At 47.7% G+C, this 16,283-nt stretch overlaps 1 protein-coding gene across 1 annotated transcript in view; it reads right to left on the bottom strand.

Annotated features, from left to right (window-relative positions):
* LOC116371558 (CUB and sushi domain-containing protein 3-like) overlaps nucleotides 1-16,283 on the bottom strand; it is a 258,797-nt gene that overhangs the window by 57,124 nt on the left and 185,390 nt on the right. Inside the window, 2 exon segments of the mRNA XM_031820410.1 lie at nucleotides 11,374-11,562; nucleotides 15,508-15,695. Of these exon segments, the coding sequence (XP_031676270.1) occupies nucleotides 11,374-11,562; nucleotides 15,508-15,695 (377 nt within the window).

Genomic DNA, 16,283 nt, shown 5'->3' on the forward strand with positions numbered 1-16,283 from the left:
CTCTACTAACTAACCATGTCTATTATATTGTCCCAGTAGAGAGGTGAGTGGCAGGAAGACTCTACTAACTAACCATGTCTATTATATTGTCCCAGTAGAGAGGTGAGTGGCAGGAAGACTCTACTAACTAACCATGTCTATTATATTGTCCCAGTAGAGAGGTGAGTGACAGGAAGACTCTACTAACTAACCATGTCTATTATATTGTCCCAGTAGAGAGGTGAGTGACAGGAAGACTCTGTCTCTATATCATATATATATATATATATAATTTGATGTAAAGTGTAGTGGGCCTTATAGATAATACAGTATAACGTGTGTTAGTATATCAAAGCCCTATGACTCTACCTCCTGCCAGTCTCCTCCCACACTTTCTCTCTAGTACATCGTCCCTGTACAGGTGTGGTGACTGGGACGATCTACCAAATACGCCTCTGAAATATTTAAAACGTTCCTTGGTGCATTTCGGGAACAAAAGTGATTGTTTATTAATTCAAGGACACAGGTATAGCATCATCGGGAATACTGCTAGGGTGTGACATTAAAATTGAATCCCTGCCCAGTAGATGTTGGGTGAACCGTATAAATACCCTTAAACCCTGTGCCCAGATCTGTATGTGCAGCAGATTGGTCTGAATATGGTTGTCGTGCCGAGCTGGAGAGAAGGTTACGTGTTTGGCATTCAAAGGAACAAACACAGCAGAGAGGAGTTGGCTGGAGCACATCAGGATGAGACCGGGCAAGGTTCACTGAGATGACACATCCAGATGAGACCAGGCTAGCTTCACTGAGATGACACATCCGGATGAGACCAGGCTAGCTTCACTGAGATGACACATCCAAATGGGTCCGGGCTAGCTTCACTGAGATGACACATCCAGATGAGACCAGGCTAGCTTCACTGAGATGACACATCCGGATGAGACCAGGCTAGCTTCACTGAGATGACACATCCAAATGGGTCCGGGCTAGCTTCACTGAGATGACACATCCAGATGAGACCAGGCTAGCTTCATTGAGATGACACGTCCAGATGAGACCAGGCTAGCTTCACTGAGATGACACATCCAAATGGGTCCAGGCTAGCTTCACTGAGATGACACATCCAGATGAGACCAGGCTAGCTTAATTGAGATGACACGTCCAGATGAGACCAGGCTAGCTTCACTGAGATGACACACCCAAATGGGTCCAGGCTAGCTTCACTGAGATGACACATCCAGATGAGACCGGGCTAGCTTCATTGAGATGACACATCCAGATGGGACCAGGCTAGCTTCATTGAGATGACACATCCAGGTGCGACCAGGCTAGCTTCATTGAGATGACACGTCCAGATGAGACCAGGCCAGCTTCACTGAGATGACACATCCAAATGGGTCCAGGCTAGCTTCACTGAGATGACACATCCAGATGAGACCGGGCTAGCTTCATTGAGATGACACATCCAGATGAGACCAGGCTACCTTCACTGAGATGACACATCCAGATGGGACCAGGCTAGCTTCATTGAGATGACACATCCAAATGAGACCGGGCTAGCTTCACTGAGATGACACATCCAGATGGGTCCAGGTTAGCTTCACTGAGATGTCACATCCAAATGGGTCCAGGCTTGCTTCACTGAGATGACACATCCAGATGAGACTGGGCTAGCTTCATTGAGATGACACATCCAGATGAGACCAGGCTACCTTCACTGAGATGACACATCCAGATGGGACCAGGCAAGCTTCATTGAGATGACACATCCAGATGAGACCAGGCTAGCTTCATTGAGATGACACATCCAAATGGGTCCAGGCTAGCTTCACTGAGATGACACATCCAAATGGGTCCAGGCTAGCTTCACTGAGATGACACATCCAGATGAGACTGGGCTAGCTTCATTGAGATGACATATCCAGATGAGACCAGGCTACCTTCACTGAGATGACACATCCCGATGGGACCAGGCAAGCTTCATTGAGATGACACATCCAGATGAGACCAGGCTAGCTTCATTGAGATGACACATCCAAATGGGTCCAGGCTAGCTTCACTGAGATGACACATCCAGATGAGACCAGGCTAGCTTCATTGAGATGACACGTCCAGATGAAACCAGGCTAGCTTCACTGAGATGACACATCCAAATGGGTCCAGGCTAGCTTCACTGAGATGACACATCCAGATGAGACCAGGCTAGCTTCATTGAGATGACACGTCCAGATGAGACCAGGCTAGCTTCATTGAGATGACAATTCCAAATGAGACCGGGCTAGCTTCACTGAGATGACACATCCAGATGGGTCCAGGTTAGCTTCACTGAGATGACACATCCAAATGGGTCCAGGCTTGCTTCACTGAGATGACACATCCAGATGAGACTGGGCTAGCTTCATTGAGATGACACATCCAGATGAGACCAGGCTACCTTCACTGAGATGACACATCCAGATGGGCGCAGGCAAGCTTCATTGAGATGACACATCCAGATGAGACCAGGCTAGCTTCATTGAGATGACACATCCAAATGGGTCCAGGCTAGCTTCACTGAGATGACACATCCAGATGAGACCAGGCTAGCTTCATTGAGATGACACGTCCAGATGAAACCAGGCTAGCTTCACTGAGATGACACATCCAAATGGGTCCAGGCTAGCTTCACTGAGATGACACATCCAGATGAGACCAGGCTAGCTTCATTGAGATGACACGTCCAGATGAGACCAGGCTAGCTTCATTGAGATGACAATTCCAAATGAGACCGGGCTAGCTTCACTGAGATGACACATCCAGATGGGTCCAGGTTAGCTTCACTGAGATGACACATCCAAATGGGTCCAGGCTTGCTTCACTGAGATGACACATCCAGATGAGACTGGGCTAGCTTCATTGAGATGACACATCCAGATGAGACCAGGCTACCTTCACTGAGATGACACATCCAGATGGGCGCAGGCAAGCTTCATTGAGATGACACATCCAGATGAGACCAGGCTAGCTTCATTGAGATGACACGTCCAGATGAGACCAGGCTAGCTTCACTGAGATGACACATCCAAATGGGTCCAGGCTAGCTTCACTGAGATGACACATCCAGATGAGACCAGGCTAGCTTCATTGAGATGACACGTCCAGATGAGACCAGGCTAGCTTCACTGAGATGACACATCCAAATGGGTCCAGGCTAGCTTCACTGAGATGACACATCCAGATGAGACCGGGCTAGCTTCATTGAGATGACACATCCAGATGGGACCAGGCTAGCTTCATTGAGATGACACATCCAGGTGCGACCAGGCTAGCTTCATTGAGATGACATGTCCAGATGAGACCAGGCCAGCTTCACTGAGATGACACATCCAAATGGGTCCAGGCTAGCTTCACTGAGATGACACATCCAGATGAGACCGGGCTAGCTTCATTGAGATGACACATCCAGATGAGACCATGCTACCTTCACTGAGATGACACATCCAGATGGTACCAGGCTAGCTTCATTGAGATGACACATCCAAATGAGACCGGGCTAGCTTCACTGAGATGACACATCCAGATGGGTCCAGGTTAGCTTCACTGAGATGACACCTCCAAATGGGTCCAGGCTAGCTTCACTGAGATGACACATCCAGATGAGACCGGGCTAGCTTCATTGAGATGACACATCCAGATGGGACCAGGCTAGCTTCATTGAGATGACACATCCAAATGAGACCGGGCTAGCTTCACTGAGATGACACATCCAGATGGGTCCAGGTTAGCTTCACTGAGATGACACATCCAAATGGGTCCAGGCTAGCTTCACTGAGATGACACATCCAGATGAGACTGGGCTAGCTTCATTGAGATGACACATCCAGATGAGACCAGGCTAGCTTCATTGAGATGACACATCCAAATGAGACCGGGCTAGCTTCACTGAGATGACACATCCAGATGGGTCCAGGTTAGCTTCACTGAGATGACACATTCAAATGGGTCCAGGCTAGCTTCACTGAGATGACACATCCAGATGAGACTGGGCTAGCTTCATTGAGATGACACATCCAGATGAGACCAGGCTACCTTCACTGAGATGACACATCCAGATGGGACCAGGCAAGCTTCATTGAGATGACACATCCAGATGAGACCAGGCTAGCTTCACTGAGATGACACATCCAGATGAGACCAGGCTAGCTTCACTGAGATGACACATCCGGATGAGACCAGGCTAGCTTCACTGAGATGACACATCCAAATGGGTCCGGGCTAGCTTCACTGAGATGACACATCCAGATGAGACCAGGCTAGCTTCATTGAGATGACACGTCCAGATGAGACCAGGCTAGCTTCACTGAGATGACACATCCAAATGGGTCCAGGCTAGCTTCACTGAGATGACACATCCAGATGAGACCAGGCTAGCTTAATTGAGATGACACGTCCAGATGAGACCAGGCTAGCTTCACTGAGATGACACACCCAAATGGGTCCAGGCTAGCTTCACTGAGATGACACATCCAGATGAGACCGGGCTAGCTTCATTGAGATGACACATCCAGATGGGACCAGGCTAGCTTCATTGAGATGACACATCCAGGTGCGACCAGGCTAGCTTCATTGAGATGACACGTCCAGATGAGACCAGGCCAGCTTCACTGAGATGACACATCCAAATGGGTCCAGGCTAGCTTCACTGAGATGACACATCCAGATGAGACCGGGCTAGCTTCATTGAGATGACACATCCAGATGAGACCAGGCTACCTTCACTGAGATGACACATCCAGATGGGACCAGGCTAGCTTCATTGAGATGACACATCCAAATGAGACCGGGCTAGCTTCACTGAGATGACACATCCAGATGGGTCCAGGTTAGCTTCACTGAGATGTCACATCCAAATGGGTCCAGGCTTGCTTCACTGAGATGACACATCCAGATGAGACTGGGCTAGCTTCATTGAGATGACACATCCAGATGAGACCAGGCTACCTTCACTGAGATGACACATCCAGATGGGACCAGGCAAGCTTCATTGAGATGACACATCCAGATGAGACCAGGCTAGCTTCATTGAGATGACACATCCAAATGGGTCCAGGCTAGCTTCACTGAGATGACACATCCAAATGGGTCCAGGCTAGCTTCACTGAGATGACACATCCAGATGAGACTGGGCTAGCTTCATTGAGATGACATATCCAGATGAGACCAGGCTACCTTCACTGAGATGACACATCCCGATGGGACCAGGCAAGCTTCATTGAGATGACACATCCAGATGAGACCAGGCTAGCTTCATTGAGATGACACATCCAAATGGGTCCAGGCTAGCTTCACTGAGATGACACATCCAGATGAGACCAGGCTAGCTTCATTGAGATGACACGTCCAGATGAAACCAGGCTAGCTTCACTGAGATGACACATCCAAATGGGTCCAGGCTAGCTTCACTGAGATGACACATCCAGATGAGACCAGGCTAGCTTCATTGAGATGACACGTCCAGATGAGACCAGGCTAGCTTCATTGAGATGACAATTCCAAATGAGACCGGGCTAGCTTCACTGAGATGACACATCCAGATGGGTCCAGGTTAGCTTCACTGAGATGACACATCCAAATGGGTCCAGGCTTGCTTCACTGAGATGACACATCCAGATGAGACTGGGCTAGCTTCATTGAGATGACACATCCAGATGAGACCAGGCTACCTTCACTGAGATGACACATCCAGATGGGCGCAGGCAAGCTTCATTGAGATGACACATCCAGATGAGACCAGGCTAGCTTCATTGAGATGACACATCCAAATGGGTCCAGGCTAGCTTCACTGAGATGACACATCCAGATGAGACCAGGCTAGCTTCATTGAGATGACACGTCCAGATGAAACCAGGCTAGCTTCACTGAGATGACACATCCAAATGGGTCCAGGCTAGCTTCACTGAGATGACACATCCAGATGAGACCAGGCTAGCTTCATTGAGATGACACGTCCAGATGAGACCAGGCTAGCTTCATTGAGATGACAATTCCAAATGAGACCGGGCTAGCTTCACTGAGATGACACATCCAGATGGGTCCAGGTTAGCTTCACTGAGATGACACATCCAAATGGGTCCAGGCTTGCTTCACTGAGATGACACATCCAGATGAGACTGGGCTAGCTTCATTGAGATGACACATCCAGATGAGACCAGGCTACCTTCACTGAGATGACACATCCAGATGGGCGCAGGCAAGCTTCATTGAGATGACACATCCAGATGAGACCAGGCTAGCTTCATTGAGATGACACGTCCAGATGAGACCAGGCTAGCTTCACTGAGATGACACATCCAAATGGGTCCAGGCTAGCTTCACTGAGATGACACATCCAGATGAGACCAGGCTAGCTTCATTGAGATGACACGTCCAGATGAGACCAGGCTAGCTTCACTGAGATGACACATCCAAATGGGTCCAGGCTAGCTTCACTGAGATGACACATCCAGATGAGACCGGGCTAGCTTCATTGAGATGACACATCCAGATGGGACCAGGCTAGCTTCATTGAGATGACACATCCAGGTGCGACCAGGCTAGCTTCATTGAGATGACATGTCCAGATGAGACCAGGCCAGCTTCACTGAGATGACACATCCAAATGGGTCCAGGCTAGCTTCACTGAGATGACACATCCAGATGAGACCGGGCTAGCTTCATTGAGATGACACATCCAGATGAGACCATGCTACCTTCACTGAGATGACACATCCAGATGGTACCAGGCTAGCTTCATTGAGATGACACATCCAAATGAGACCGGGCTAGCTTCACTGAGATGACACATCCAGATGGGTCCAGGTTAGCTTCACTGAGATGACACCTCCAAATGGGTCCAGGCTAGCTTCACTGAGATGACACATCCAGATGAGACCGGGCTAGCTTCATTGAGATGACACATCCAGATGGGACCAGGCTAGCTTCATTGAGATGACACATCCAAATGAGACCGGGCTAGCTTCACTGAGATGACACATCCAGATGGGTCCAGGTTAGCTTCACTGAGATGACACATCCAAATGGGTCCAGGCTAGCTTCACTGAGATGACACATCCAGATGAGACTGGGCTAGCTTCATTGAGATGACACATCCAGATGAGACCAGGCTAGCTTCATTGAGATGACACATCCAAATGAGACCGGGCTAGCTTCACTGAGATGACACATCCAGATGGGTCCAGGTTAGCTTCACTGAGATGACACATTCAAATGGGTCCAGGCTAGCTTCACTGAGATGACACATCCAGATGAGACTGGGCTAGCTTCATTGAGATGACACATCCAGATGAGACCAGGCTACCTTCACTGAGATGACACATCCAGATGGGACCAGGCAAGCTTCATTGAGATGACACATCCAGATGAGACCAGGCTAGCTTCATTGAGATGACACATCCAAATGGGTCCAGGCTAGCTTCACTGAGATGACACATCCAGATGAGACCAGGCTAGCTTCATTGAGATGACACGTCCAGATGAGACCAGGCTAGCTTCACTGAGATGACACAACCAAATGGGTCCAGGCTAGCTTCACTGAGATGACACATCCAGATGAGACCAGGCTAGCTTCATTGAGATGACACGTCCAGATGAGACCAGGCTAGCTTCACTGAGATGACACATCCAAATGGGTCCAGGCTAGCTTCACTGAGATGACACATCCAGATGAGACCGGGCTAGCTTCATTGAGATGACACATCCAGATGGGGCCAGGCTAGCTTCATTGAGATGACACATCCAGGTGCGACCAGGCTAGCTTCATTGAGATGACACATCCAAATGAGACCGGGCTAGCTTCACTGAGATGACACATCCAGATGGGTCCAGGTTAGCTTCACTGAGATGACACATCCAAATGGGTCCAGGCTAGCTTCACTGAGATGACACATCCAGATGAGACCAGGCTACCTTCACTGAGATGACACATCCAGATGGGACCAGGCTAGCTTCATTGAGATGACACATCCAGATGAGACCAGGCTAGCTTCATTGAGATAACACATTAAGCTAATGATCTATTTGTGGCCTAGGGTGGTCTACCAGTTGAACTGCTGTGTACCAATACAGACCACTGCTAGGGTGGTCTACCAGTTGAACTGGTACCAATACAGACCACTGCTAGTGTGGTCTACCAGTTGAACTGCTGTGTAAATCAGATCAAATCAAATGTATTTATATAGCCCTTCGTACATCAGCTGATATCTCAAAGTGCTGTACAGAAACCCAGCCAAAAAACCCAAACAGCAAGCAATGCAGGTGTAGAAGCACGGTGGCTAGGAAAAACTCCCTAGAAAGGCCAAAACCTAGGAAGAAACCTAGAGAGGAACCAGGCTATGTGGGGTGGCCAGTCCTCTTCTGGCTGTGCCGGGTGGAGATTATAACAGAACATGGCCAAGATGTTCAAATGTTCATAAATGACCAGCATGTAGCAATACAGCCCACTGCTAGTGTGGTCTACCAGTTGAAGTGCTGTGTACCAATACAGCCCACTGCTATTTCAGCACACTATCTTCTCTTTCTCTATCCTATTCAACAAACACAAATATGTAAGGAGTGGGGGCGACAACAAAAATATTATTTTCTCTTTAGTTATATACCATCACGTGAAAAGGTACGAACAAGTTGGTTGAACCGTATGAATACCATTATATGAACCCTGGTCAAATATCTGTCTGTTCTTCGGCTAACCATTCTGACAAAGTTGGCTAGAGCAGTTGTTGGCTAGAGCAGGTGTTGGCTAAAGCAGGCGTTGGCTAGAGCAGAAGTTGGCTAAAGCAGGTGTTGGCTAAAGCAGGTGTTGGCTAAAACAGGTGTTGGCTAAAGCAGGTGTTGACTAAAGCAGGAGTTGGCTAAAGCAGGAGTTGGCTAAAGCAGGTGTTGGCTAAAGCAGGAGTTGGCTAAAGCAGGAGTTGGCTAAAGCAAGTGTTGGCTAAAGCAGGAGTTGGCTAAAGCATGTGTTGGCTAAAGCAAGTGTTGGCTAAAACAGGTGTTGGCTAAAGCAGGAGTTGGCTAAAGCAGGTGTTGGCTAAAGCAAGTGTTGGCTAAAGCAGGAGTTGGCTAAAGCAAGTGTTGGCTAAAGCAAGTGTTGGCTAAAGCAAGTGTTGGCTAAAGCAGGAGTTGGCTAAAGCAGGTGTTGGCTAAAGCAGGTGTTGGCTACAGCAGGAGTTGGCTAAAGCAGGTGTTGGCTAAAGCAGGTGTTGGCTAAAGCAGGAGTTGGCTAAAGCAGGAGTTGGTTAAAGCAGGTGTTGGCTAAAGCAAGTGTTGGCTAAAGCAGGAGTTGGCTAAAACAGGTGTTGGCTAAAACAGGTGTTGGCTAAAGCAAGTGTTGGCTAAAGCAGGTGTTGGCTAAAAGCGGGTGTTGGCTAAAGCAGGTGTTGGCTAAAAGCAGGTGTTGGCTAAAGCAGGTGTTGGCTAGAGCAGGTGTTGGCTAAAGCAGGTGTTGGCTAAAGCAGGTGTTAGCTAAAGTAAAAAAAGATTGCACCAGTATATCTTAAACTAGATTACACACGTTATTATCTAAACCCAGAGATTACGTACATTATAATCTAATCAAATCGAATGTATTTATATAGCCCTTCTTAGATCAGCTGATATATCAATGTGCTGTACAGAAACCCAGCCTAAAACCCCAAACAGCAAGCAATACAGGTGTAGAAGCACAAGCATTTGATATAATAATCTAAACCATAGCATCATATGTGGGCAGTGGACTAGGCTATGCATTATTGAGATGACAAATAAAGATTCATTATCTATTTAGTAACATACCATCACTATAAATAACATAGCCCCCCTCACACCAATCTGGACCTTGAAGCCAGTTCTACTGTTTTCTTTTTTTATCCTGGACTGATTTAGACCTGGGACACCAGGTGGGTGATTCCCCTCTAATCAGGGACTGATTTAGACCTGGGACACCAGGTGGGTGATTCCCCTCTAATCAGGGACTGATTTAGACCTGGGACACCAGGTGGGTGATTCCCCTCTAATCAGGGACTGATTCGGGGCGGCAGGGTAGCCTAGTGGTTAGAGCGTTGGACTAGTAACCGGAAGGTTGTGAGTTCAATCCCCCGAGCTGACAGAGACAAATCTGTCGTTCTGCCCCTGAACAGGCAGTTGACCCACTGTTCCTAGGCCGTCATTGAAAATAAGAATGTGTTCTTAACTGACTTGCCTGGTTAAATAAAAGTAAAATAAAATTTAAAAAAATTAGACCTGGTACACCAGGTGGGTGATTCCCCTCTAATCAGGGCTTGATTTAGACCTGGGACACGAGTTGGGTGATTCCCCTCTAATCAGGGACTGATTTAGACCTGGGACACCAGGTGGGTGATTGCCCTCTAATCAGGGACTGATTTAGACCTGGGACACCAGGTGGGTGATTCCCCTCTAATCAGGGCCTGATTTAGACCTGGGACACCAGGTGGGTGATTCCCCTCCAATCAGGGACTGATTTAGACCTGGGACACCAGGTGGGTGATTCCCCTCTAATCAGGGACTGATTTAGACCTGGGACACGAGTTGGGTGATTCCCCTCTAATCAGGGACTGATTTAGACCTGGGACACCAGGTGGGTGATTCCCCTCCAATCAGGGACTGATTTAGACCTGGGACACCAGGTGGGTGATTCCCCTCTAATCAGGGACTGATTTAGACCTGGGACACCAGGTGGGTGATTCCCCTCTAATCAGGGCCTGATTTAGACCTGGGACACCAGGTGGGTGATTCCCCTCCAATCAGGGACTGATTTAGACCTGGGACACCAGGTGGGTGATTCCCCTCTAATCAGGGACTGATTTAGACCTGGGACACGAGTTGGGTGATTCCCCTCTAATCAGGGACTGATTTAGACCTGGGACACGAGTTGGGTGATTCCCCTCTAATCAGGGACTGATTTAGACCTGGGACACCAGGTGGGTGATTGCCCTCTAATCAGGGACTGATTTAGACCTGGGACACCAGGTGGGTGATTGCCCTCTAATCAGGGACTGATTTAGACCTGGGACACCAGGTGGGTGATTCCCCTCTAATCAGGGCCTGATTTAGACCTGGGACACCAGGTGGGTGATTCCCCTCCAATCAGGGACTGATTTAGACCTGGGACACCAGGTGGGTGATTCCCCTCTAATCAGGGACTGATTTAGACCTGGGACACCAGGTGGGTGATTCCCCTCTAATCAGGGACTGATTTAGACCTGGGACACCAGGTGGGTGATTCCCCTCTAATCAGGGACTGGTTTAGACCTGGGACACCAGGTGGGTGATATTAATGATTAGGTATAACAGAAAAGCAGCAGTAGTCCGGACCTTGTAAAGATCAGATTGTAAATCCCCCTGTTATAGAGGCTAACATACCGTCACATGTGGGCAGAGGATGGCTCCACCAGTGGTTTTTCCCACAGACCAGCGGTTCCTCATGACTGAGCCGGTATCCCTGCTCACACTGGAACAACACCGTGGACCCGATGGCCAGGTCATGGCCGTACCGCACGCCGTTCACCGGGATCCCAGGGTCCATGCATGATGATGTGTCCAACGTCACAACTGGTAGGAGCCAAGGTTAAAAAATAAATGATTATTTATACATTATGGCCTGTCCAGGTTCATGTGTTAATAACGCCTTAACTTTAGCAAATTGTTTTATCATCGTACATTGTTTTCATATTTTTTTTTTTGGGGGGGGGGCGCATTTAATCGCATCTCCATTTTTTTTTCATCCAAAAGGTATTTGTTTCCTCAGGGACCGTTTTGAGCGCAACACACAACATGCGCTTTGCTCTGCTGTGCTCTTGGTATCAGCTCAGTGGGCAGCTCAGTTGGCAGTTTTAAGGAAAACTTACAGAAAGTTCAACTATAAACACATTCCCAGGCATTTCTTTAGATTACAGCAAAAAAAAAAATAGCTAGCTAGCTATTTATGCTAATGTTAGCTAGCTAGCTATTTATGCTAATGTTAGCTAGCTAGCTATTTATGCTAATGTTAGCTAGCTAGCTATTTATGCTAATGTTAGCTAGCTAGCTATTTATGCTAATGTTAGCTAGCTAGCTATTTATGCTAATGTTAGCTAGCTAGCTATTTATGCGAATGTTAGCTAGCTAGCTATTTATGCGAATGTTAGCTAGCTAGCTATTTATGCTAATGTTAGCTAGCTAGCTATTTATGCTAATGTTAGCTAGCTAGCTAACTAACTAATCAAATGAGAATGTTTAGATTGCCAACTCTAGTTTCCCACATTGATTTTAATCAGAACAGAACTTCCATTCCATTTAGCTATTGTCTTTGTTGTAGTTCTCTTAGCTATTGTCTTTGTTGTAGTTCTCTTAGCTATTGTCTTTGTTGTAGTTCTCTTAGCTATATCTTGTTGTAGTTCTCTTAGCTATTGTCTTTGTTGTAGTTCTCAGGTCAAAAGATTTAAAGGGGCAGTGCTGTTAAAAAACGTTTGTTTGTTTTTTTATATATTATTTTCACAAGTTATAAGTTTAAGAAAATGCACATCAATGTGAGTACAAAAATGTTACCATATCCCAACCACCCTCCCTCCACATAACACATCCACCCCCCCAAACCCTCCCTACCTCATCTGTCTCTGGGTCAGTAGATAAAGGACCTCATCTGACTCTGGGTCAGTAGTAAAGGACCTCATCTGACTCTGGGTCAGTAGATAAAGGACCTCATCTGACTCTGGGTCAGTAGATAAAGGACCTCATCTGACTCTGGGTCAGTAGATAAAGGACCTCATCTGACTCTGGGTCAGTAGATAAAGGACCTCATCTGACTCTGGGTCAGTAGATAAAGGGCCTCATCTGACTCTGGGTCAGTAGATAAAGGGCCTCATCTGACTCTGGGTCAGTAGATAAAGGGCTTCACCTGACTCTGGGTCAGTAGATAAAGGGCCTCATCTGACTCTGGGTCAGTAGTAAAGGACCTCATCTGACTCTGGGTCAGTAGATAAAGGACCTCATCTGACTCTGGGTCAGTAGATAAAGGGCTTCACCTGACTCTGGGTCAGTAGATAAAGGGCCTCATCTGACTCTGGGTCAGTAGATAAAGGGCCTCATTGGACTCTGGGTCAGTAGATAAAGGGCCTCATCTTTCTCTGGGTCAGTAGATAAAGGGCCTCATCTGACTCTGGGTCAGTAGATAAAGGGCTTCACCTGACTCTGGGTCAGTAGATAAAGGGCCTCATCTGACTCTGGGTCAGTAGATACAGGACCTCATCTGACTCTGGGTCAGTAGATAAAGGGCCTCATCTGACTCTGGGTCAGTAGGTAAAGGGCCTCATCTGACTCTGGGTCAGTAGGTAAAGGGCCTCATCTGACTCTGGGTCAGTAGATAAAGGGCCTCATTTGACTCTGGGTCAGTAGATAAAGGGCCTCATTGGACTCTGGGTCAGTAGATAAAGGGCCTCATCTGTCTCTGGGTCAGTAGATAAAGGGCCTCATCTGACTCTGGGTCAGTAGATAAAGGGCTTCACCTGACTCTGGGTCAGTAGATAAAGGGCCTCATCTGACTCTGGGTCAGTAGATAAAGGACCTCATCTGACTCTGGGTCAGTAGATAAAGGGCCTCATCTGACTCTGGGTCAGTAGATAAAGGACCTCATCTGACTCTGGGTCAGTAGATAAAGGGCCTCATCTGACTCTGGGTCAGTAGGTAAAGGGCCTCATCTGACTCTGGGTCAGTAGATAAAGGGCTTCACCTGACTCTGGGTCAGTAGATAAAGGGCCTCATCTGACTCTGGGTCAGTAGATAAAGGGCTTCACCTGACTCTGGGTCAGTAGATAAAGGGCCTCATCTACTCTGGGTCAGTAGATTAAGGACCTCATCTGACTCTGGGTCAGTAGATAAAGGGCCTCATCTGACTCTGGGTCAGTAGATAAAGGGCTTCACCTGACTCTGGGTCAGTAGATAAAGGGCCTCATCTACTCTGGGTCAGTAGATTAAGGACCTCATCTGACTCTGGGTCAGTAGATAAAGGGCCTCATCTGACTCTGGGTCAGTAGATAAAGAGCCTCATCTGACTCTGGGTCAGTAGATAAAGGACCTCATCTGACTCTGGGTCAGTAGATAAAGGGCCTCATCTGACTCTGGGTCAGTAGATAAAGGGCTTCACCTGACTCTGGGTCAGTAGATAAAGGGCCTCATCTGACTCTGGGTCAGTAGATAAAGGACCTCATCTGACTCTGGGTCAGTAGATAAAGGGCCTCATCTGACTCTGGGTCAGTAGGTAAAGGGCCTCATCTGACTCTGGGTCAGTAGATAAAGGGCCTCATCTGACTCTGGGTCAGTAGATAAAGGGCCTCATCTGACTCTGGGTCAGTAGATAAAGGGCTTCACCTGACTCTGGGTCAGTAGGGTCTAATTGTCAAAATGTTGAATGTCGAACAGAAATGACAGAAAATCATGCGATTTAATTGTGATTCATTATTTTAATCATTTGACAGCCCTAATTTACATATTGATAGAATCCTACAATAGTTCCAGTTTGGGACAGGATGAATAAATTCCATAAATGTTCCATCCAGAAAGAAGCAACGGCTGTCAGGTCTACTCCTGCTCCCCCTCTCTGGCGCTCGTTATCGACAGTTTTCTCATTACTACGCACACCTGTCACCATCGTTATGCGCACCTGCGCCTCATGAGACTCACCTGGACTCATCGCATTCCTGATTTACCATCCCCCTAAATCTGTCACTCCCTTTGGTTCTTTCCTCAGGCGTTATTGATTCTGTTGAATGTCCTTACGCTGCTCGTGTTTCTTGTTTTGTTCCTAGTTCGTTAATTTATTAAATTCACTCCCTTGCTTCTCGTTTATTAGCGTACACGATACAATAGCAGTGTGTTGAGCTAACTGGGGGTCCCACAGATCATTTTATGGTGGAGAAAATGTCACTCATTCTCTTCATTTTAGCAGCTGAAATGCTTTCCAGAGCAAATACAGGAAGTCAGGAAGTCAGTTTATTCTACAGGAAGTCAGGAAGTCAGTTTATTCTACAGGAAGTCAGGAAATCAGTTTATTCTACAGGAAGTCAGGAAATCAGTTTATTCTACAGGAAGTCAGGAAATCAGTTTATTCTACAGGAAGTCAGGAAATCAGTTTATTCTACAGGAAGTCAGTTTATTCTACAGGAAGTCAGGAAACTCTACGACCCAGATATAACTCAGGCTACCTATTGTACATGATAAGTAGGGCCCGTCGTGGCCCTAATCTTACTGATCAGAGCTGTGTGTATGTTTGCTGCTTGATAAGAAGGAATCCAGAACAGTCTCATAGGGTCTCATTAAGAGTTGAGACAAGACTGTACGTCCACAACTCAGACTTTCACATAAATCATTCATTGAACTTCAATAAAACTCAAGATAATGGGTTTGGAAATAGAGCTTGTTGTTGTCTCAACTTATTTCCATTAATTGATATCAATGGGAGACTTGTACCATATATGTGTTTGTCAGAACCGCCATAAAAAAAACATATTGTTATTATCTCACTCTCGTAGAAGATCTTGAAGCCGCTGTTGGATCTGCTGTTGTCGGTGGTGAAGAGGAGGTAGATGAAGTTACTACTGCTGAACAGGAACTGTGGGACCTGGGTCCCGTTGAACGAGCCAATCAGAGGCGAGAGCAGGTTGGGACCATCATGCAACTCCAGGAAGTCATAGCTGAGCTCCGTCTGGAACCTGATACACAGGGAAAGAGAAGAGAAGGGAGAGGAGAGGAGAGGAGAGGAGAGGAGAGGAGAGGAGAGGAAAGGAGAGGAGAGGAGAGGAGAGGAGAGGAGAGGAGAGGAGAGGAGAGGAGAGGAGAGGAGAGGAGAGGAGAGGAGAGGAGAGGAGAGGAGAGGGGAGGGGAGGGGAGGGGAAGGGGAGAGGAGAGGAGAGGAGAGGAGAGGAGAGGAGAGGAGAGGAGAGGAGAGGAGAGGAGAGGAGAGGAGAGGAGAGGAGAGGAGAGGGAAGGGAAGGGGAGAGGAGAGGAGAGGAGAGGAGAGGAGAGGAGAGGAGAGGAGAGGAGAGGAGAGGAGAGGAGAGGAGAGGGGAGGGGAGGGGAGGGGAGGGGGGAGGGGAGAGGAGAGGAGAGGAGAGGAGAGGAGAGGAGAGGAGAGGAGAGGAGAGGAGAGGAGAGGAGAGGAGAGGAGAGGAGAGGAGAGGAGAGGAGAGGAGAGGAGAGGAGAGGAGAGGAGAGGAGGGTACAGGTATCATGGTTTGTGTGCAGGTATAAGTCTGATTTGTCGGTTTGAAACCGTAAGCAGTTCATTCTTTCTTTCTTTC

The sequence above is a fragment of the Oncorhynchus kisutch genome, unplaced genomic scaffold (genome assembly GCF_002021735.2).
Source record: "Oncorhynchus kisutch isolate 150728-3 unplaced genomic scaffold, Okis_V2 scaffold3357, whole genome shotgun sequence".
In the NCBI taxonomy this organism is placed as follows: Eukaryota; Metazoa; Chordata; class Actinopteri; order Salmoniformes; family Salmonidae; genus Oncorhynchus; species Oncorhynchus kisutch.